We start from the raw sequence: 24997 nt of genomic DNA on the forward strand, positions 1-24997 counted from the left end.
GCTAACAATATAAAATCAATTGTTTTGTGATAAGTTGTCAGGCAAAATTAATGTTGAATTGTTCTTCTTGACTTAGAACGAGTGTTTTGTTGTGATTGATGCATCATCAGTTTAACTACAAACGACATTTAAACAAATTAGTTGTGATCTAAGGCCACCCGAAATACATTTGGTTTGGGTTACCCAAACCCTACATACGAAAAAGGCGCCGACCCTACCGTGTGTATATTAAATTATAGTTTTTAAACAATACTGAAAAGAAAGTGTAGTTTCAAACCTCTACGGTTTCACGCCGATAAAGATGGAATTTAAAAATCAAATATCTGCTTATATGTTTGTTAAAAACATTTATTAAGTCGAAATATCGACAGGGTAACCTAAACAATGTGTACACACGACTAACTTTCTTGTTTCAGTAGTTAATAAACTAGGATAAGGTCGCTTAAACGAGTTCATTGATAGTTTGTGTCAGTTAGTAAGTAGCATAAAAGAGATACCAAGTCATATATCCTAGTTCGTTTCCATGCATTATTTTGAAAGCAAAGTAAAAGAGATTCGTTAAAATCCCGCACATTGTATGTCGTATATTTACTGATTTTATGGGAGCCATAACAAAACAATACTTATACGCTTAGGTAAAGACTTATAGTATATATGTTTAAGCAAATTTGTGCAGCAAAAGGATTTCTTAGTTTAAATAACAAAACAAACATGAATACATTTTGAACGAGTATTATTTTCCTTTCTGAATTTAACTCTTAAAATATTTTACAGATTTTTCTGAGAACCTGCACTTTGCAAACGTAAAGTGGGTTAACCAAATATAATTGCAGTTTCGTTTTAAGGATGATTAAAGTTCGGATTCGAATTACCTTTCACTGAAACTAAAATCATCGGTGGTGAACACTGTATGCTTACTAAAACCGCAGTGTATTCACCGCTATCATCAGTTGTGACGTTATGTATTGTCAATGTGACACTGGCTTGTTGAACATCAATTTGAAAACGCTGCAAGCTGGTATTGATGTGAATCGGCGTGGTTTGGAGAAATTTCCACCAACTGACGAAACTTGTATCATTCCTTATATATTTACTTGAGAACTGCAGTCCCACATCGTTACCTCGATTAATTTGTTTAGTATTTAGGAGCAGCAATGTCCCACATACTACAAAGCAAATAGTCTGAATTTACAAATGCAATAAATATCTTTGAATATGTAATATCATTTACACTTTTAACACGAGCAATGATTATACAGTTAATGTCTAATCAATTGCTTGACTTTCTTAAACATTAAACACTAAGCGATGTATCTAAGTTTTTAACAGCGACCTTTCTCTCTGTCTTTAAATAAGCGACGGTATTTTCCCAGGACAAATATTCCCCCGTCTACAATACTTGATAAAGACAACGTATATAACAATTCATACACTTGAATGCATGTGTACCCTGTGTGAAATATTTGAAACCAATTGGGGCTTCTCAAAAACATATTTATTTATACCAGTATTTAAAGCAATATGCAGAAATGGATCGTTTTTTACCTCGTTTTATACCCCTTTTTTACATTTTTAGTTTAAAGCATCATGCCAAGTGTTTTACATGTAAAGTTAAGATAATATTTGACCTTGAGCATTTTACACTGAGATGAGGGCCGCCATTCTGTTTGAAGTTGAGGCAAAGTATAAATTTACTAACATTAAAAATATCTATGCTCTTCTTTACATTTCACGAAAGGCCATTATATTTGTAGTCGATGCAAAGTATTAAGTCATATTTCCCTCAATCGTCAAATAAACGATAATATCCATTCCTGCTTGTAACGTTTCGCATTGTTATGATTTCTACAGTTTGATGTTAATACAATATGCCCTTGTCAAATGTGTCATTTCAAGAACCAAATGATAAATGACGATATAAAATAAACAATCTGTTTTCACATTTTATGTTACTTATACTTATCATAAAATAAAGTGTTTGTCTTACCTTCACAATTAAGACTAGGTAGCAATAATAAAATGTAAACAGTTTCATAAATGGACAACATATATCCCATACTTTTAGCTTCGGAATTGACTGTAATAACAATGAAGATACACGAACGATGGAATGAAGTTGTACAGCCAGTAAGAGATTAACCAGGAAGGCCTGATATTTCCTGCTACTTACGACACTTGATATGAAGAGCATGAACGTGGATTCGTAATATGAGTTTAACTAATCGAAATATTAGTATAGAAATACCGGCTTTGAAATGTTCCCTGTTTTTTTTCTAAGCATGAACCAATGAGCAACAGTTTAATGCACCCCCTTGAAAGCTTCTCATTGCCGTATTCCCTTACAAAATTATTTCAACAAAACTGATAGTTTTGTTCTCAAGTATGTTGATTTCAACCAACACAACCCAAACAAACATTCAAATATTGACAACTTTTTTTTCGATGTTGACAAATTCTTTAAAAATTGAAACTTTTGATTTTGATGTTATAAATACTCACCCAGAGCATCTGTCTATAATGTATTCTATATGATGCCCGATCTCATACCTGTCTGCGAAATAAATGTTTTTACTTTCATTTATTTATTGTTTTTATTATTTTATGTTATAAAAAATAGTTGTTTGTCTTACCAAATCAACTTCATATGTAAAACAACATTTTCAGAAAATTATATCAAAACAACAGCTAACGACGTGCCTTTAATAGTTATATTGTGTACGTTTCTGTTAATTTCTCTAACAACTTCCATCGCCGCTTAACCGGTATTTATGGTTGTTATGGAGCATGATACAGAACAACTGTTCAAACTTTTAGCATGGAAAATGTAAATATACTTAACCTTGGTGCTGATTCTTGTAAAACAATTTATACTTTGATAAATGTTGCCCGCCAGAAGAAGCGTTTCATATAGTACAGCACAACTGAATTCAAGTTATCTAAATTTGACTTCATGTAGCTATACCACGATTGACATGAATGATAACTGCGTTGCGGTGTTTTTGTTATACAGGAATGATAACTACAGAGTTTAACTGCAGAGCTTCTGCTATTTACACAAATATGACAACTGAGGCGCTTGTTATTTGTATAAAATAATAATAATTGAGGCAAATAAATAAAACAAGAATGATAACTGCAGTGCTTGTGTATTTTAAACAAAAATGATTACTGCGTTGCAGGTGTTTTAATACGAAATTGATAACTGCAGTGCTTGTGATTTTATACAAGAATAATAACGATGCGCTTGTGCTTTTTATACAAGAAAGCTAACTGAGGCGCTTGTACCTTTTATACCAGACAGATAACTGCGTGTTTGTATTTTAATACAATAATTAAAACTGCAGTGCTTGACTTGACAATTGAAACAAAAGTCAACACGAACTCGAACCAATAAGGAAGCATATGCAATTTCTTCAAATATTGCATGAGCTACGTACTTTCAAATTAAGGGTAAGAAAAAATGAACTTCAATTTATAAATAGGGAAGATAATAGCATTTATGTCTTACCTGTTTTATTCCGTGTATAACATTGCATGATTGAAACATATAATAAAATAAGTACGGGATATCACTTAATGTTTTCTACAATCTAATGACATTTTAATTGAGTTTACATTTTATAAAAAGTAAAGATAACGTTGTTTCGGTCATATATCGATAACATTTTAACACTTGAGCCATGAAGCATCGCAGCGCATGAAAATAAGGCTTTCACTGCTCACTTGATTAAACCGAATAATCTTTATTTCACTGAATCTAACACGTAACCCCTTTGGTCATAATACTACAATATTACAATTCAAATCATTATTAACATTTTCAATTTTAGCCAACTGATATCTTTAGCGAAACAACATACTAGTTTATGTTTATCTTTAAAACTTTTTTCACAAGATACTTTCGTTAGAGGATTATTTTCTCCTTACTATTCATGACTTGCTAAAGACACAATAAAACAACAGACCGAGTAAAACACTCAATCAATTTGCATTTCAAAACACCATGCCGAAAATTTGTACACTACAATATTAGTATAATTAGGTTTATCTTTTTTAAATATCATTTTTATGTTTAAAAACTTTCCGTGTACAGCACACGACATCATTTGTTACCAGGTACACATTTACACTTCGGTTAAACAGACCGAGTAAAGAAAAAAAGGTATTTATCTTTCGATACACCAGACCATATAAACAACAAAATAGTTAATCACTTTCGCTTTCCCTGTTTTCCATCAAAGCTACATAGAAGTCAAGAAGAAAAAGTTTAGCTGTACTTTTCAGCTGTAACTCAGCTATAGCGATATTTGAAATAATCAGTTTTTCAGACAACATTTTAATGCGATACGAGCATATGCAGACTATGATAATCATATATCTATTCTTAAAATTCAATCCCGAAATTACATTTCAGCCAATAGAAAAAAGGGTAAAGTTAAAAATCACCACTCATAAACAACAGAATTGCACAGTCGGCCATCACAGTTCTTCCAAAATGAACTTTCAACTTTAAGGTAGTGGTTAATTCTTAAATATCAACTCTTAATGATAAATCAAGCAAAAGTAGATATCCAAGGTATTAGGAATTTTGTTTTTTATTTAAAATGAATTGAGCATGTAAAAACATTTCTATCACTCATAAAAACGGATAATTTTACACCTCGTACATAAGACGTAATGGTGACGTCATATTTTAGTGCTTCAAATGGGAAGCAACCAATAAAGTGATGTACCGTAATGTCAAAATTATCTTTCTTCTATGTTCCCCTTCTTTGAAATAATAATTTTTTATCTCAATACTATACAATCGTCTATATTACACTACTTGCTACAATAAACACTCCAGTACAACAGACCCATTTTAAACGCAAGAATATGTTTGTTTTTGTCGCAAAATAGTGATTTATTCTACTTCATAAAGCTTATTTGTTGCTTAAAAAGGGCAATCAACCAACATACAGAGTATTAAACTATGTTCTCGTAGTTATCTTCCATATATTTTTCAATAGACTCTTGATCAAAATGCTCTCAAGTAAAGTTATTTATCCTCAAAATACAAAATCGTTTTATTTATCAGACCAAATTATAATTTATGTAAAAAACTTTTGCATGTAAACTTATTATTCTATATTTTAATTTGTAAATTTGTTTTAATCCAAGACAAATGTTTACTTAATTATTCAACTAAAAATGCAACCATATAGTACTGAAGCGTACAGATAGGCCTAAAATAATAACAATTATACACGGTTAGCCAGCATTTGGCTAGGAAAAAGTCGAGAATGAAAAACGCTATCACTCCTATCGAAATTAATTGTTCCTTATCAAACTCCTAAACCGCCAAAACAAAATAACTCGTCTTGAAACAATGTTGGCCAAAGTACAGCATAGCTCTAATAACTAGATAGATCGATTGAACCAACTAAATGTACTAATAAGCCTAGTTCTGTGTGAATGAATCACTTGATTTACTTTCGAAATCGTACGTTATTGAATTGAACCTGCGTGATTTCCTGATAACTATAGTTAGCAAATCTGTCAATTGTAAACGGTCCTTATATCATATTCATATAGCTGAAAACGTGAGAAATTAATCAGCATCCATGTACTTACTATTACCATCGGCTACTTGGTTTAAATACATGGTTAAAATCATGTAATTTAAATATCTACTACAATCCAGAATCGTCTCTTAGAAATACCATTATAGTCTATTTGTATTGTGAATGCACGGTTTAAACAGTTCCATGAACACTTTTCTATTTACAGAAATCTCGCCATTGAACACGTTTTTTTCTTCTAATAACCGCCTATATAAATCACTTTACCAGGCCACTTCGCTAGATTTCTATCAATAACAATATGACAAGAACTAGAAAGGTGTTAAATTGATATGTTTAAATAATTGTTGCTGCTGGTGCTAGTACTAATAGGAACCGTAGGGCCGAAAAGATCCCGCAAGCCCGTCTCCATGATCTTCGATGAGAAGACGGGTCTGGGTGCACTAGAAGGATGTTTCGGTTTAACGATGGTTTTATCAGGTGCCGCTCTTCACTTTTTATAATCACTGTAGATTCCTTCAGTTTGTTAACAGCGATTCATAACAGAGTCGCTGCCACGGGGTGTGTCCGGCTACTTGACGCGTGGTACTTCCGGCGTCCTACGAAAATACTCCGACTGGAAAGATAGGTCTAATGAACTTGCTGAAAGCTCCCGATTGCTAAATTCCAGCTGCTCGTTTGCATGAATTGCCACAAAATCAAGCGACATTTTCACATGTATAAGAGTTAAGCTATAAAAAAGATATCAATTCTACAAATACTGAACTTAAGATTTGACAATTTTGAATACGATGTTTATTTCAACCCGTTCCGAATGACCCCTTGAATAGAAATGATCCGCAAGGAAATCTTACTTACGCACGAATAACCAATGAAGTTATAAGCCTTTACCGCAGAGATTATGAATACATACATTTTTCAAAATTTTATTTTGACATTTAAAACTTTCTAATATTAATGAACATTATTGTAAGTATATTAAGTGGCTGTTGCTGATTTTGTCCTTTCCACTATCCTGACTGGCTGAACTCTCTTCCTACTGTTTATATTTTCTGATCGCTCGGGACTTTTATGTTTTCGTCAAGTATTGCTTTGAGAGTCTTGAATCCGTAATACCTCTATAACCGATGCTAGGGACACAAGAAACAAAGTATCACTGCAGATAACTAGATAAATCGATTGAACCAACCAAATATACTAATTAACCTAGTTCTGTCTGAGGGAATCAACTAATTTAGGTTCAAAATCTTAAGTTATTAAATTGAGCCTGCGTAATTTCCTGATTACTATATTTAGCAAATATGTCAATCGTAAACGGTCCTTATATTCCATTCATATAGCTGGAATCGTGAGGAATTAATCAGCACCCATGTACTTACTATAACCATCGGGTATATGGTTTAAAAAGCATGGTTAAAATCATGTAATTTAATCATCTACTTCAATTCAGAATCGTCTCTTAGAAATGCAATAGCATTCTATTTGGATTGTGCATGCAGAGCATGCGGTCCCAACTGTTCGTTGGACACTTTTCTATTTACAGAAATCTCTCCATTAATCGCGTTTCTTTCTTCCAATAACCGACTATATAAATCACTTTACCAGGCCACTTCGCTAGATTTCTAGCAGTAACAATATGACGAAATTGGAAAGATGTAAAATTGACGTGTAAAAATAACTGCTGCTGCTGGTGCTAGTACTGCTGGGAACGGTAGGGCCGAGAAGATTCCACATGCCCGTCGCCATGAATGGAAGACGGGTATAAGAAGCACCGGAAGGTTGTCTCGGTGGACGGAGATTTCCGCAGGGGCCGCTCATCACTATTTATACTTAACTGCGAGATATAAGAATCCCTGCCGCGTGATGTGTCCGGCTACTTGCCACATGGTTCTTCCGGTGATTCGGGACTATTACGTTTTTCGTCAAATATGGTTTTGAGAGTCTTTAATTCGTAATACCTCTTTAACCCATGCTAGGGACACAAGCAATCAAATCTTTATTTGATATGGTTAATCAGATCAAACTCTTATATAACTATCAAAGACGTGTATAGTCATTCGATTATGGCATATGGATTTGCGTCACTTTAGTCTTAAACGCTAATACTGTCATCAAATGACCTAGCTACAGAGTAGACATAAAAAAGATAAACTGCTGGTCTGCAAACGGATTAGGAATGTTAGTCTCGCATACAATCTTGATCATATTCCCATTGTTTTGCTTCACCATCAAATATTGCTATATGGCTGAAATCCTGTTTTTTTGGTACTCAACAGTTAGTGGATTTCATAACTTCATAGTTATAAGAACTCAAACGTGTGGTACAAGGTATTCAGAAGGTCAAAATAAGCACTTTTCGGCTTCAAGACACGAACAATAGTTAAAGATAATGTATTACGCAGGATTAGGAGGGAAAAAAGCCATTCGGTACGCATGGATTAATCAGGGCAACACACATAATGTGGATACGGATACCGCAATATATATTAAGGTAAATATTTTTTTAAAGTTGATACCTCAGGGACAAGCTTTGTAACATTATGTAAATATCAGTTTGATTTCATTATGTTATAAAAAGAAACTGAGGTGGAAATGTTTAAGATAAGGTTCAATATTTATGAGGGCGGAAGTCAATTCATTTCATAGACCGCCTGCGGTATCGACGGATACCTGCTTACTTACCGAACTCGACGTGATAAAGACCACCAGAAACTATCTTTCATAAGTTCCATATTTATCATTTCAATCTGTTGTACATAAAGGTCTCCTTTAACTAAGGTATACTTACATTAAACATAAATGTCAGAAGTTATACAATTCATTACCATTCTTGGTATGTTTTGTCATACTTTCTTTATCGGCAGAAAGATTTTTCTATGATCGTTTCAGCATCAACTGTTTTATCACTTTTGGAAAAGCTGTTGCTTGCATTGTAAGTTGTTGAATTGTACACGTAGTTAACTAAGGCTCCAATTCGGAATTGAAGACTTTGCAAGACATTTGTGCATGTTTTCGTTTTTTAATTGAGTCCGTCAACGTTATTGTAGAAATCATCGGCTTCCCTGAATACACACACACTTTGAAGACGCATCGTTCATAACCCTTTAAACAGACATTCACGTTGTTGACGTCTTTGTCTCATTAAGTGTTTGGTATGCATGTGTGGAAGGAGATTCCACACACAATATGGGTACTGATGATACACTAGGTATATATTACTGATAAGATAAATATTCTTAAAAGTTGATACTTACTGAGTCAAGCTCTGAAACTTAATATATATATAGTGGTGATGACGGTGACGATGATAATGATTATGACGATGGTAATTCTTTACTACATCAACCTATTTTTTATCACGCGTAACAAGAATACAGTTGATTTTCAAGCAGTTTATTAGCTCTAAAAATGTATGGTAACATTATGTACATTTGCTTTAAATGCTTTGGGTGGTAAACTAACGTAAATTGTCTTTCATAATGTTCAGTAAACACCACAGTATTTGAAATGATTTAACCAGCTGTTTGTGTTTTCAGGAATTTAAAAAAAAATCCTGCTATGTCTTCAGTATCATCGGAAAATTTATGTTCCGAAAAGTCACAAGATCGATAAAAATAGTTTTGATCATTTTTGTTGAATAACAGTATCATTTTAACAGTATTCTATAAGCTGATATTACATTTTGGAGATATAGCGTTTATATCTAAAATATATCCTAATTGTATTTGTTCTGTTGAACGTGATATTGTTTGATGTGAAAATACTGTAGTTCAGTAAAATACAAAAACGAGTTTATATAAACGAGCTATCTTTTTTTGATGGGGAATTTTGAATTGTACAAAACAACAATAGAGTCGAAAATCTCCCCGAAGATTTCTTAAAAATGAATCGACAACATATGTCAAATCTCTAAATAGATATCTTATTAAAAGAAGTCACGCTATATCAAAACAACTTTCATTGAAAGGTAATGATTTATATATATCTTGATTTCTGATTGTACATTGTGTTAAACGGTCACTAATACACCAAATATCAGAGTCAACATTTTAACATTTTTCATTAAAACATAATTCGTGTTAAAGGTCTCGGAAACCTAGCAGACACACTAGGTTTAACATAATATCAAACAAACAGGAGTTTAGCTAGGTACAAGGCCAATGAGGGTGCAACCTTTATAATATGCTATATATCTTAGGCTCAAAACTTCAATGTACATCACGACTTAGTGATCAAAGATATTTCGGCACAACGATATGGCTGTTAATGTTAATTTTACAAGGTGTTTAGATTTTCATTCGTTCTCAAATAACTTCAGTCATTTAAATTCACTTGTATTGACAAGATAACCAAGATGAAAGAAATTGTTCTAAAACGTGCATACTGGCTAATAAACCGAGAAAGACTTCCATGAAATAACATTATAAGTTTAACGGTTAAAGCTGTGCGAACATATGTATTTGCCTTTAATACATAAAGTACATGAATGACAATAATTTCTACAATATTGTACGTGGATAAATTAAAATGATTTATTTTTACCACAACAGAAGCAATTTCGACAGAATAGTTTACACATCAGTACGGCAGTATATTTGAAGGAATGAAACGTTTAACGAATATGGCGTTACTTATATTTGGTGCTGCTTTTAGCAACATAACTTTAACTGAACAATAGATTGTACGGTGTGACATTTTGATAGTATTCTATCGAAAATACTACGGTTTTAAAGGGTGTCGTTGTTTGCTTCAGATAATTAAGAGTCTGGATACAATTTGGAATTAAGTCCAATATAGGTATTACATGAGGATTTACGCAACCTAATAAATAAGACATATGTAATGTCACATCGTTTAGGTTCATCAGTATGGACATGCAGAGGAATCGGGCGACGAGTTTTTCCAACATCAGTTACGGCTCTTTGTCAATACCTTAATTAAGAAGCAACCTGAATATAATTCATTATAACGTTACTGTGTCAGTACATACGTATGATTCATGTTCGGACTAGAGGTCGGTTTTAAGTCATTGACGATTGGTCGCGTTAACTAAAAATGTAAGTATATGGCGTCGGTCTCAAACTTTTGAAACACGACAGAAATACGTTAATAACATATAAAGCTATTCAGATATCAACACAGCTCCATGTACACCATACTAATCAAGCAATATAACATTAATACACAAATAGTAAATTGGCCATCTTTCAACGAGAATACTTGTGTGACTATGTGACTAATCGTCTAACATTGATCTCTTCATTTTTTGGTCCGGGCAAAATCAATTGAAACGTATGTCGTTTCGGCATCTGAATTCACTGTTGGCTTTCTTCGTGTGGAACCCTCTGCTGGTAGATCAAGATCAGCGTAGATGAGTGCTCTTTCCTCGGCCTAGATGGAGTAAAATATGTTGAAAGGTATCATTCGATAAAAAAGAGCAAATGCTATGAATGATGTTTTACTGTCCGTGTATCATTATTCAAAAATGGACAAAGAAATGGACATGGACATGGGACAATCTGAACGATAGGCTGAAACCCCGGAATAATTATCTGTACTGACCAACCAAATTTTGCAGTTGGTAATCAATTCGATACAGTTTGTGATATATCATTCAATATTTGATTACAGTTTTAGGGAATTTAAGAGCTATTAAGTGAGGTAATTAAATCTTTTTTGCTATATGGAGAAGAAGACATATTACCTACAGGGTGTGTAAGCCCTATTCACAAAGTGTTAAAGAAAAATTAACAACAATGAGATTATGACATATAGAGTATATGTAGTTTAAGCCATATTCACTACAAGGCGAAACATACAAATTAACAATGAGGAGTACATATCATATTGAGTCCGGGATTATAAGACATATTCACTTCAGTTAGTTTCAGACCTATTAACTTAAAGAAGTTTCAAGCATATAACTACAGGAAGATTAAGACATATTTGCTACAGGGAGGTTAAGACATCTTCACTGCAGAGAGTTAAATACCTATTCACTACAGGAAGGTTAAGACATATTCACTACAGGGAGGTTAGGACATATTCACTTCAGGGAGGTTAGGACATATTCACTACAGGGTGTTAGGATAAATTCACTACAGTGAGGATAAGACATATCCACTACAGGGAGGTTAGGATATATTCACTACAGGGAGGTTAGGACTTATTCACTACAGGGAGGTTAGAACATATTCACTACAGGGAAGTTAAGACATATTCACTACAAAGAGGTTAGAACATATTCACTACTGGGAGGTTAGGACATATTCACTACAGGTAGGTTAGGACATATTCACTACAGGTATATTAAGAGATATTCACTACATGAAGATTAGGACATAATCACTACAGGGAGGTTAGGAAATATTCACTACAGAGAGTTAAATACCGATTCACTACAGGGAAGTTAGGACATATTCACTACAGGGAGGTTAAGACATATTCACTACAGGGAGGTTAGGACATATTCACTACAGGGAGGTTAGGACATATTCACTACAGGGAGGTTAGGACATATTCACTACAGGGAGTTAAATACATATTTACTACAGGGAGGTTAGGACATATTTACTACTGGGAGGTTAAGACATATTCACTACAGGGAGGCTAGAACATATTCACTACAGGGAGTTAAATACCTATTCACTACAGGGAGGTTAAGACATATATACTACATGAAGGTTAGGACATATTCACTACAAGGGGCTAGGACTTATTCACTACAGGGAGATTAAGATATATTAACTTAAAGGAGTTTCAAGCATAAAACTGCATGGAGTTTAAGGCGTTTCAGGCATATTCACTCAATGGAGGTTAAGACATATTCACTACAGAGAATGAAATACCTATTCATTACTGGGAGATAAGGACATATTCACTACAGGAAGGTTAGGGCATATTTACTACAGGGAGCTTAAGACATATACGCGACAGAGATATTAAGATATATTAAATACAGGAAATTTAAGACATATTCACTGCAGGTAGTCTTAGACATATTCACTTTCGTACCTGGGGTTTTGTAGTCTGTCTCACTGCCCTTTTAACAACACAAGTGTACTCAACCGGTTCAGCAATATCTCTAGAAGGACCATCACCGTGATTGGAACCAGCGGGATCGTTGTAATCAGGATCTTTAAAAAACAAAACATGAATAGTTCACCATTTAGTTACTTTAGTACTTTCTGTATTTATTACTTTATTGATTGGCATTTGTGTTAACTGGTTTGCTCCATATATTTGATTAAGTACATTGAGTTGTTTTTTACCGAAAAAAAAACAAACTACCACATTAACTAAGCATCATTTACAAAACCACCGGAAGCTATGTTTATGTTCTTTATGTACTAAAATTGGTAAAATGTCAAAAAAGCATTCCGAAAGAACGAAGAATGAAATGTCACATCGGAAATGCAACAGATTGCTTGTAATTACCTAGCGGTTGAAAACTCCTGCAAAAGATATAATAAAAGGTAGATTAAATTTGTGATTATACAATCAACATTCCGTCATCATCAAATAAAGTGATCGTCCTTGACGTAAACTGTAAACTTTACTACATCAGTGAATACAAACCTTATTTTCATTTGATCTTCGGAACTTTCAGTCATTGTTAAAACTAAGCGACTCATATACAAACCGTTTGAAGTTTTTAAACCTTGTTGACATATATTAAGTTGGGTTTTATGAAGAGTACACAAAACAGCAACTTGCAGATATCTAATTTAATATTTTTTTTTTAAATCCAAGCAAAAACTATTCAACTAACGATATTTGTCAAAGTTATCAGTCACAGCTGCTTTATATAATGTTTAAATATAAAGCTCTTATTCGGACGTAAAATGATGTTGTTATATGTTTGTTTTCTCACATTTCAATACTTATGTGAAAAACTACAGAAACAAGCTCAGTAACCAAAAGGTAAAACATAAACTCCGTTTAATGGTACAGGGTAAACTCCACAAACAACATAGTGCATATATACTATATAAACAAACTAGGTATGTTTATCAAGGATTGTTAAAAAAACTTACTCCCTTTGATCCTATAAATGTAATTTTAAATTTCAAAGTACTTACGGTTGTCGCTCCTGAATAGGCACATTATACGACTCTTCTCTTGTCGTTGTTTTCTTCCGTGTTTTCAATACAGTTACACACCCGAAGACTACCATAGCGATAATTACAACCGCTAGACAACCGCATGTGATTCCGATCAACATGGAGGAAGAGAGGCCTTTTCCAGTGGATGGTGACGCAGGCGGTTTTTCTACAATAAATGAAATTTGATACATGTGACATTTAACCTTGCGACAACAATGCCGAAACAGCGTTCATGCAGATGCATAAAATACATAGCAAATATGATAAACGTCGTCGTCAATATGCATTAACGTAACTCAAGGAGAAGTATTGGCGTTTTTAGTTGAAGTTGCAGTGTTTGTTTCGGTATTTTTTTAGATGTTGTTGCTTTTTCCAAATCGCCAAACCTATATTCTTTCAACATAAGAATTTCCGAGGAATCTTTTAAAATATTTGGTAAACTTATTTATTTTTTTTACACAGATCGTGGAAAATTGATAAAATCATACTACTCAAGGTGTACTTTAAAACTATTTTAATGAGAAGATTTTTCTTCATGTTTTTTCAATACTACTCACACCCTACGACCGTAACAACGGACAACCGCGAACGATTCCGGGCAACATGGTCTCCTTTCACCAGTAAGTACAACTTTTCGTCAATGTTGATATGAACCATTAGAGGTTATTAGCGAAACCACCAACGTGATAAATAACCGCCTCCTCATTTAAATCAAAGCAGATTTTCACTTACATGTACATACCTTTTACCACGATGAGGACTGTATTTTCTGCTGAACCAATTGTGTTTTTCGCTTTGCAAGTAAAGTTATGGCGGCCAATGAATTGAAATTGCATGTTCAATTCTAGGCTAACTTCAGTCCTTTTACCTGAATTCACAAGTGTTAGTTATATATATATAATCTGATAGCCTTTTTCCCTTTAAACTAATTTCCAGTATTTTGACAAGCAATTGGTCATATAGTTTTGTACTTTTACATAATGTTCTGCTTTTAAGCCAAATGAAACACGTTAATGATCTAATAACACATCAGGAACATAAAAGTACCTATTTCATTCGAAGAAGTGTTTGACCATTCGATCTTAGCTGGTGGGTTTGCGTCACATTGACATAAAACAGTAATACTGTCATCCACGTAGGTAGCAACTGGGGAACTGGGAGAAAAACTAATGAACGGCTTGTCTGGAAGATAAAATTGGACCGACTGTTCAGATATTGATTGAGTTAAAAACGTGATACATGACATCATTGTTAACTTTGAAAGGAGAACCATTTTATGACGTTATACTATATTTTTATAAAACATCTACAGATGAAACAGTTGTCTCAAATCTTAATAGAAATAGTGCAGATCATCAATTAATATATCAATTAAACGTTAGGGGCAGTACACATTTTTTAAGGAATGAATTGCGAGGTTGAAGTCACTATCGGGGTATGAACGCAGTTGGACTGGTTAAAGTACTGAGTCCGAATGATTCAAAGCGTCCTTAAACCAGCCCAACTGCATTCATATCCCCGATAATGACATTAATCTTGCAATTCAATACTTTTATTTACAATAAGAGTTCATTTTTTTCTTCAATAATTGTTAAAAAATACTTCATTTCATTAAAGTAAATTATTTCTCACACATTCCGTAAATAGAACGATCCGACCGTAACCGGAAACAGTTTATCAAATAACGTCACAATAACGCGGGTTAAGATAAACCACTTGAAATCACTTATAAACCTTAAAATGAAATACTAAAGACAATAATATAATAATCATAAATTAACACTTTCTTAAATGTTGATTTAATTTTTTCGGGTTGCTGACACAATACAAACAATTACGAGATAAACACTTTTCATGTAATTGTTATGCGATGATTCGAAATCCGAACAATCATACCCAAAGATGTTGCGTTCAAATATTCGCAATTGCGGAAAGGCAGTTAATTTAAGGAATTAAAGTTACGGTGTAAATATATAGGTAACAACGATTAAGTTAACAAAGATATTATATAAAAATGTTTTGAATAATCGGGAGATTGTTTGCATTAGGTCATGATGAGGTACAGATGGATATTGTTTGAAGAATGTTTACGACCTAACGTCAATCTATGAAAATGAGCGTTAATTTTTTTAAATATTTTTCCTTTAGATAATTGTTGATAAAAAAAAATGCTCCTTAACTGGTTTTAATCGATATCAGCGACAGTTGCACAATAACCTAAACATCTATTCTTACCCTGTGGACTTGTTTACTACTTGCTGAATGTCAGTCCCTATGTCTTTTGCACTCAACTAGGTACATTTTTAGAGTTTTGGGTGCTGAGTTTCTGTTAGGCGCCAATCCATATGTTATTCATCGGAGTAATTGTTAGAGCTTTTGAAATTACTGTCTGCGTAGACTTAAACCAAGTGCATTAAAATAAGGTCATTTTTAGAGCTTTTGATGCTGGGCGTTCTGCATTTTGGTTTAACATTTTATATTTACCATTAAATACAGATAATCAATTATTGCAGTGTTAACTTACAAGTAATGTTGAGTTCATAGGAATTGATTACTTTGATCTCTGGAAACTCAGGATTTTCTATGTAACATAATAGTAGGTCTCCATTGTTACTTCGTGTGAGGTTGGTAAATATTATCTGCAAATGGACATGCAACATCAATAATTTAACCATGGTATTATAATACAATACTCAAAATCATTTCATCAATGCAAATATCATTTAAATATCCTTCCATTTGAAGCAAAAATCAAAGCAGCACATTAAATATGGCAAGCAGAACATATCCTCTTTTTTAAATAGTTAGATAAATGTTGTGATGTCAAAAATGCTTTACACAAATCACAACATGAAATACCCATCGCATATAAAACTAAACGTCATTGACGGTTATAATTGAGTAATAGGTAAGAGAATCTTTAACGTCCCGCTTAATTCAAATAAGTATAACTGCTCGTTTCTGCTTGTCGCAGATTATCTCATAAACATACACAATGTTGAATATCAGTAACCATGAGTGTTATTAAAGCATAAAAAAATTGTTATAAACTATTATAATTTTAACAATAGATTCAAGGTGCCGTGTTTGCATAACCACAAGTTTGAATAACATTTAATCATAAAACGCTACATGTAAGTGTACAAAAAATATGGAAACGATTCTGGTATTACCTTAGTCCTTGCATGTCCAGACAATTCTTCAACATTTTTCTTTTCCTGAGAGGATTCGTATTGAATATTTGACGTAATGTTCCATCTTATTTTACTAACTGGATTAGATACGTCGCTTGTACACTGCAACTGGAGACTGGTATTACCATCTGCATCGTTGGTTCTCTCTAATTCTTTAAGCTGTAGAAACTTTGGTGGGACTGGTAGAAACATATATAAGTGGCCATAAGTGAATTAATTCCTCTGGTGACATATGCATAAAATTCAGTTATTAATTTTACACATACTTTGGTGCTAGGGATCAGTGAGTAGTGCAAACATCTAAATAAGGTCGCATTTTCAGTACATATGTATGTTACACACAGTTTTTTGAACCAACGAAAAATGAACATGCTGTTCATTGTTTCCTCTGCTTATAATTATGATTATTGATATAGACATACATTGATTTCTGTTTTGAATATGGGTGAATCAATATTGCCGTATTGATGTACTTGTTATATAGCTTGTCATTTATATCTGTATGACATAAAGAACTGCTTTAACTGAGATATACGTACTTACATAAAACTTTGATGGCAGAAGTCGAGCAGTTCGTTTTCTTTTTCAGTGTGTTTTTGTGATACTCTTTAAACTCAACGTAGCAATTTATACTCCTAGTATTGTCATATCGGCTAAAAGGTTTTCCTAGGATTGTCTCAGCATCAACTGTTATATCGCCTTTAGCTTTTGAAAATCTGTTGCTTGCATTATAAGTTGTTGAATTGTACGTAAAGTAGAGTCTTGGCTCCGGTCTGGCATTGAAGGTTTTGCAAAGAATGAGTGCATGTTTTCCTTCTTTAATTGAGTCCGGCAATGTTATTGTAGGAACCGATGGTTTTCCTGTAAAAAAGGTATGAACTTAAACTTATTATCTATTTTATCTTGCTTCTTGTTATTCAAATAAAAATATAATAACAGTGTTCGTGTAAATGTTACAATTTCGCATTTTATCAGTTTTCTCATCTCATATTGCATTACAATTTTTGATTTACTGGTAGGTATTTTCAAGTTGTTATTAAATACTGTATCAGAATATGTAACGTCGAACCTAATTGGTAATCATTAAAATTATTGTGCCTATCCTTATATTATTAAACATATTGTTGTATCAAGAAGTTTGCCTAAAAGCAGTATACCAAGATTCACTGTCATAATCAATTGAATAATAATAAAATATATAATAATGAAATATATATATATTGTCGCCAAGTAATCTTTTTTATAGCCAATGATAAGACACACTTATAACTAACGCTTTTTAAGACGTTCGAGAAAGTTTCGTAACTGATGTTTGAATAAGCCGTTGCAAAATCCGTTTGCTTTCCCTTTTTGATATGCATTTCAGCAATGTTACATTGCACTGTTCCTGTTTCTCTGTTGTTGTTTTATCATATAATGTAAATGTATGTTTATGTTATACAGACGTATGATTAAGTTAAAATAACTTACGCAGAATGACAAGAGTGATTGATGCTGTTTCCGGCTGTTGGCCATCTCTAGTAGCCTCGCAAATAATGGAGTGATCTTTATCTTCTTCACTCGGAATGTATGCATAAATGTTATACATTGCACTGTTTCTGTTTCTCCGGGTTTTTTTCTCACATACTGCGTATGTTAAAAACATTATTAAATTCATACAACTTACGCAGAACGAGAAGAGTGATTGATACTGTAACTGCTTGTTGGCCATCTCTAGAGGCCTCGCAAGTAACGGTGTGGTCTGTATCTTCTTCACTCGGCGTGTATGCATAAAATGCCCGATAAAAAGGAGAACCTTCCACAGTCACATTGGGTACATCTTGACCATTTTTCTTCAGATTCAACTCCATGTTCTTGAACAAGCACATATTCAACTCTGATACAGTAATTTGAATCACAAAATATGAATTAGTTTCTTTAGATTCTAATGTATTTCTGTAGCATCTTCTACTTACAACCTATACATTTGTGTATGAAAAATTCAAAGAAGAAAAGAGGATAAAAAACAGAGTTATGTTTTTCTTCAGTGTCATATTTTTACACGAGTGCGAAACAGTGGCTCCAGCTCTTTTAGGAGCTGTATATAAAAAAAGCCAATGACACTTCCGAGCTAGAGCAAAAGAACGGACATCATCATAAAACGTAAGTATGACTCTTTATTTTAGCTAATATCACAATTATGAGGGCTTATTTGAGAAATCGGGGAATGCAGTGGCATATAAATATGTTTAATCTTCACACGTAATTCGGATTTTTTGTAAACATATTGCTTATGGAGTTATAAGACCGATTTTCCCATCAAACACATGCATGTTTATAAACAAAAGTTAACCATTTTCACCAATTTTCAGCTGAATTTCACTCAAGAAGCTTACATTTAAGATAAAACCAGAATTGCTTTTATATGTCGGTAATACAAATGACCCTCTGTTTACCGGAATAAGCATGTTTATACTCCTTTTCTTGGTTGAGCTAGAGCCAAAAGCCAGGGAGCTCTTTTTTAAATACAGCTCCTAAAAGAGCTGGAGCCACTGTTTCGCACCCATGTTTTAATCCACTTTTGTAATAACTGTTATTCCATTCATTTTTAACAATAACATACACATTAAAGAAAGGTGTCATCGAGATTAATACTATTATCGAACGTTCTTGGTGCATGTTGAACTGTTAAGACTTTGACTGCAACTGACTGCAAAACGTAATAATGAGTTCAGGTGGTATTCACTTACTTAGCGACTGAGCGGTGTTAATGCTTACAGTTATTTGTTTGACGCATTGTTACTGTCGTTTATTAAACACAATACACTCTAACTAGTTCATTTACGTTCCCATTAGTTTGGATCCGATTTTTTAATACAGCAATACACGTGAAACAACGAAAACATAGTTGTTATAAGAGACACAGTACACATACAGTACGGTTTTAATTATGCTGATAAACTAATGTAATCTGTTATTTTATACCTATTAATGGCCTATCCTATTACGGGTTTTGAGGACTTATGTTTGTATTTTTTTTTCTAGGTTGGTGGCTTAACATAAACAAGTGATGAGATTAATATGACGAGAGACAAGTAGTTACCATGTTTTTCTCGCTGATTTTAGTCACTATACATTCCACGTTGTCGTAGACGCCAACCGTACCCACCAGGCATTGTTCACAATCCAACTCTGGGATAGTAACGATGTGAGTGAATTTGGGAATTATGGAATGGACCTTTGGCTCTAAAATGTAAATCACGATTTCACAACGTACTTACCATCAACTTATGTTTCATCTACGTGTACGCTTGTTTTATCATTAACCGGTGTTGGAAATAGATCATAAAATTATCTTGGTCAAAATTGAAAATTTGAAAAACATCCTAGTGCTCTTTTTTAGATGCAGACATGTGTACATCTCATTTTCGCACATATTTCTGCTTTGGGAAAAACATGTAAATGTTCATTTTCATTGAAAATATGACTCTTCATAATGATTTTAGATTTGGCCTGCCTAGAAATAAGCTATTAAAATGACAATGAAATTGTGTAATATAACACATAATAAAGTATATCAGTTGTAGCTATTTCATTTAATGTCATACTAACAGACATGGTATTCTTGTCCCTTTTTAACATTCTTTAACAATGAAAGTTATATTAGCGTTCTTGACTTAGTTACTCATAATGTGTAAATTAGGTTATTTCTTATTTGGAGGTATTTATGGAAATTAAACGTTCAATACTAGCGACAATGACAATGTCTACAATCTCTGAAAGCATTTGTGTTCACTGACAAGGCAAACCCCTTTTATTCGCAAATGTTTCGCCCCTACCGCTGATTTATGTACAAGTAAGAATTTGACACAATTTGTCTACATATAGTTATATTTTGTCAATTTTTGACCAATTGTTTCCGTCTCTGTTTTTTCAAGTTAAATAAATGCGCTGATATATGTGTTTGATTAGTATAAACTTAAGCGCAATTAAGATTATGTTGTAATTCGTTTGATTTTCAAGCAACTCATACACGGGGTAGTCTCTCATATCTGACAAGCACGGTGGTGTTGTAGAATCCCCCCCAAAAATGTTGAATATCAACAAAAAAATTATTTCAGATTATTCACATAGCTGAATACTGATCCGAACCTACCTACGAAATAGCGCCGACCCTACCTTTTTATATTCAGTTAGTATTGTTTGTTTTTTTAAATATAAAAGTGTCTTTTAATATGCAGTTTAAAACCTTTACGGCTTCTACAGAAGATTATTTTAGCACCATTCTCCAATGATGAAAATAAACAACGTTTTTACATTAAGCTTATGATAATATATATATATATATATATATATATATATATATATATATATATATATATATATATATATATATATATATATATATATATATATATATACACGCTAATCATACACGCCACTTCGTTTCAACTTCAATGTGAACTGCCAATATATTGGCGATTCTTAAAATACGCAGGCACGTCAAACGCCGATTAATATGGAATTTAAAACTCGAATATCTTGAAAAATACTGCCGTCCCATTAGTTCAAAAATAATTTAAACAATTATCAATTTATGACTCCATTTAAACAACTTATAGTTTAAAGAGCATTTATTAAGTCGTAAAATCGACCGGCTAAACTAAACAATGCGTACAAACGACTAACTTTCTTGTTAGTAATTGATTAAGATTAAGTCGCTTAAACGAGGACATTGATAGATTAAATGAATTATTAAGATGCATAAAAGAGATACCAAGTCTTATGAATTAGCTCGTGTCCATGCATTTTTTTCATAGCAGAGTAAAACATAATCATTAAAATACCGTACCTTGTATGTCATATATTTACTGATATTATGAAAGCCAAAACAAAACAATACTTATATGCTTAGGAAAAACATATATTTAAGCTATTTGGGGCAGCAAAAAGTTACATTTAGTTTGAGTAACAAAACAAATATGAATAAGATATGAAATAAAAAAAAATCATTTGTGAATTAGACTCTAAAATTTGTTTATACATTTTACTGAGAACATGCACTTTGCATACGTATAATAGGTAAATCAAATTCGAAATACCTTTCACTGTAACTAAAATACTCGACGGAGGTGAACACTCGTTGTGTCCTAAATCCACTGTGTAACGACCGCTATCCTCAGCTGTGACGTTATGTATTGTCAATGTGACACTGGCTTGTTGAACATCAATTTGAAAACGCTGCAAGGTGGTATTAATGCTAATAGTCCCTACATGGATATATTTCCACCATCTGAATGAACTTGTGTCATGACTTAAGTAATTATTTGTGAACTCCAGTCGCACATCGTCACCTTGATTGATTTGTCCAGGATTTAAGAGCTGCAATTTCCCACATACTACAAAGCAGATAGGACGTTATTAACAAAACAATGCAAAAAATAATTTGCAACAGACAACATAATTTACTTTTTTAACACGAGCAATGATTACACTGTTAATTCCTAATCAATTAATAAACGTTATTAAACATTAAGCGCTAAGTGATGTATCAAAATAAATAACATCGATCTTTCTCGTTGTCTTCAAATAAAATATTTTTGTAAGACATATATAATCCCCACTATCTTGTCTAAATCACTTGATAAAAATAACGTATGCAACAATTTATACATTCGGATGCATGAGTATTCAGTATGTAATGTTTTGAAACCAATTGGGGCTTAATAATCATATTAATTTAAACCAGTATTTAAAGCAATATGCAGAAATGGATCGTTTATATACTTCTTATTGAAATTTTCAGTTTAAAGCATTATGTATAGTGTTTTAGATATAAAGTTAAGAGAATATATTACCTTATAAGCGTTTGACACTGAGATTAGCGTTTTTCTGTTTGAAGTTGAGGCAAATTATAAATGTCATACAAAAACCTGTTGATAACGTTGAAAATATTTAAGCTCTTCTTTCCATGTCACGAGATGCCATTTGATTGTAGTCGATGCAAAGTATTAAGTCATATTTCCCTTTAAGGTCATATTAACGATAACACCCATTCCTGCTTGTTCCGTTTCTCATGATTATGATCCCTACAGTCTGATATAAATATAACATGCCCTCGTCAAATGTGTCATTTACAGGAACCAAATGATAATAGACGACTTAAACTAAACAATTTTTTTTTCACATTTCATGTTACTTATACTTATCATATAATAAAATGTTTCTCTTACCTTTACAATTAAGACAAGGTAGCAATAATAAAATGTAAACAGCTTTAAAAATGAAAAATTTATATCCCATTTTTTTTGCTTCGGAATTGACTGCGATAACAATGAAGATAAACGAACGCTGGTATCAAGTTTTAAAGCCAATAAGATCTTAATCAGAAAAGTCTGATATTTCCTGCTACTTACGACACTTGATATGAAGAGCATGAAAGTGAATTCGTAATATGAGTTTGAATACTCGAAATTTTAATATAGCATTGCCGGCTTTGAAATGTTCATTTCCTTATATTTAAGCATGAAAAATGAGGAACAGCTTAATATACCCACTTGAAAGATTCTTATTGCCGTTTTCCCTTCCAATATATATATATATATATATATATATATATATATATATATATATATATATATATATATATATATATATATATATATATATATATAAACAAAACTGTTTATTTCAACCAATGCTTAAAATTCTTCAAAAAAGGTTATAATATGTTACAAATACTCACCCAGAGCGTTTATCTATAATATAATGTATGCCCAATCGCATACCTAGATGGCACGAGCATACAGTGTTGTCCGCGTAAAAAGAACAGGTTTCATTTTTGTTTTCTGATAATTGTATTTAAACCTTAATAAAAATATAGCTGTATGTCTCAATAAAGACCTTAATATGTTAAACAACATTTTCAGAAAATAACACCAAAGCCATAGTTACTGGCGTGCCTTTAATAGTTATATTGTGCGCTTCTTTCCTGTTAAAAAAGAGATGTTAATTTCTTGAAAAACTTACCTCGCCGCTTAATCGGTATTTATGGAGCATGACACAGAACAACTTTTCAAACCTTATGAGCTGATTCTTGTAATACAACTTACAATTAAACAATGATATATGTTTCAAGCCAGAAGAAGCGTTTGTAATAAAACAGCACAACTGACTTCAATTTATCTTAATTTAATTTCATGTACTATACCACGATTTACATGAATGATAACTGCGTTGCAGGTGTTTTTATACAATATTGATAACTGCAGTGCATCTGCCTTTTATAGAAAAATAATAACTGAGGCGCTTGTGCTTTTTATAGAAAAATGATAACTGAGGGCTTGTGCTTTTCATACAAGAATGATAACTGCTTGTCTGTGTTTTTATACACAAGATTGATAACTGCAGTGCTTGTGCTTTTCTAACAAGAATAATAACTGCGTTGCATGTGTTTAATACAATAATTTGTATTATGATAACTGCAGTGTTTGTGTTTTTTATGCGATAATAATTACTGCGCTGCATGTGTTTTTATTCAAGAACGGTAACTGCGGTGCTTGTGCCTTTATACAAAAGTAATAACTGCAGTGCTTGTGCAGACAGTGTGTGTTATGTTTATATAAGAAAGGCCAAAGGAAACAATTTATTAATTCATGCCCTAGATATATTCTTTGCATGTCATATAAAGATTTAAAGAAGGCATGTACGTGCAGTTGTTTGCCCAGCGGCGTGAAGTAAGAGGCCAGTCCGCCTAGCGACGTGAAGTTAGTGGCCTAGCGGTTATCCATTTCAAAGCAATTGTGCATGCGTGTTCTTGAAAAAATACAATGATATTTTTTTTCATAAATCAACAATCTGAAGCAATCAACAATTTTCTAAAATGTCGATCAAGCAGTTCAGGTGTTAAGCGGCCTAGCAGCGTGAAGTTTTCGGCCTAAGGGCCTTAAATTGTTTTCTTTTTCAAATCGTTCTATTTTATGCGTTTTCTTCAAAAACGATTATAATTAGTGGTTATTATGCAAAAAAATAATCGTCCTTAAGCGATTATCAACAATTTTCAAAAAAGTCGATAAATCAGACCAGGGGCCTGCCGGCCAAACGGCGTGAAGTAAGCGGCCTGACGGCCTGACGGTCTAGCGGTCTAAGATTTTTTACT

The 24997-nt window shown here is 32.9% G+C and overlaps 2 protein-coding genes across 3 annotated transcripts; both read right to left on the bottom strand.

Moving 5' to 3' along the window:
* Positions 1 to 9026: 9026 nt before the first annotated feature.
* Positions 9027 to 16299, bottom strand: LOC128234342 (uncharacterized). Its single transcript, XM_052948525.1, has 7 exons — positions 16191 to 16299; positions 14714 to 14848; positions 14409 to 14534; positions 13643 to 13832; positions 12999 to 13015; positions 12576 to 12697; positions 9027 to 10952 (listed from the first exon to the last, which is right to left on the bottom strand). The coding sequence occupies exons 3-7, from the start codon at positions 14500 to 14502 to the stop codon at positions 10821 to 10823; spliced, it is 555 nt and encodes a 184-aa protein (XP_052804485.1). The 5' UTR covers positions 14503 to 14534; positions 14714 to 14848; positions 16191 to 16299; the 3' UTR covers positions 9027 to 10820.
* Positions 16300 to 18401: 2102 nt separating this feature from the next.
* On the bottom strand, positions 18402 to 23195 carry LOC128234343 (uncharacterized). Of its 2 annotated transcripts, XR_008260932.1 has the most exons (5): positions 23073 to 23190; positions 22698 to 22935; positions 21942 to 22238; positions 19943 to 20085; positions 18402 to 18713 (listed from the first exon to the last, which is right to left on the bottom strand). XR_008260932.1 is itself a non-coding variant. In XM_052948526.1 (4 exons), exons 1-4 carry the CDS (start codon positions 23140 to 23142, stop codon positions 18480 to 18482), a joined length of 744 nt encoding a protein of 247 aa, XP_052804486.1. In that variant the 5' UTR covers positions 23143 to 23195; the 3' UTR covers positions 18402 to 18479. The 2 variants fall into 2 exon arrangements, 1 of the variants encoding a protein (XP_052804486.1); XM_052948526.1 differs by lacking the exon at positions 22698 to 22935 and having other exon boundaries at positions 23073 to 23195.
* Positions 23196 to 24997: the final 1802 nt, after the last annotated feature.

This window comes from Mya arenaria, chromosome 5, assembly GCF_026914265.1.
Source record: "Mya arenaria isolate MELC-2E11 chromosome 5, ASM2691426v1".
Lineage (NCBI taxonomy): Eukaryota > Metazoa > Mollusca > Bivalvia > Myida > Myidae > Mya > Mya arenaria.

What these genes read in the sequence shown, in the direction of transcription:
- LOC128234342 (XM_052948525.1), bottom strand. Translation starts at nt 14,502, where the DNA reads ATGCAATTTCAATTCATTGGCCGCCATAACTTTACTTGCAAAGCGAAA. An exon ending in AGTCCTCATCGTGGTAAAAG is followed by an intron (nt 13,833 to 14,408) that starts GTATGTACATGT and finishes CATTTATTGTAG; the next exon opens with AAAAACCGCCTGCGTCACCA. An exon ending in GACAGACTACAAAACCCCAG is followed by an intron (nt 10,953 to 12,575) that starts GTACGAAAGTGA and finishes TACTCCATCTAG; the next exon opens with GCCGAGGAAAGAGCACTCAT.
- LOC128234343 (XM_052948526.1), bottom strand. Translation starts at nt 23,142, where the DNA reads ATGGGATATAAATTTTTCATTTTTAAAGCTGTTTACATTTTATTATTG. An exon ending in TATTTTAGTTACAGTGAAAG is followed by an intron (nt 20,086 to 21,941) that starts GTATTTCGAATT and finishes TTTACATTTTAG; the next exon opens with AGCCAAAGGTCCATTCCATA. An exon ending in AAATCAGCGAGAAAAACATG is followed by an intron (nt 18,714 to 19,942) that starts GTAACTACTTGT and finishes TGCTTGTTCAAG; the next exon opens with AACATGGAGTTGAATCTGAA.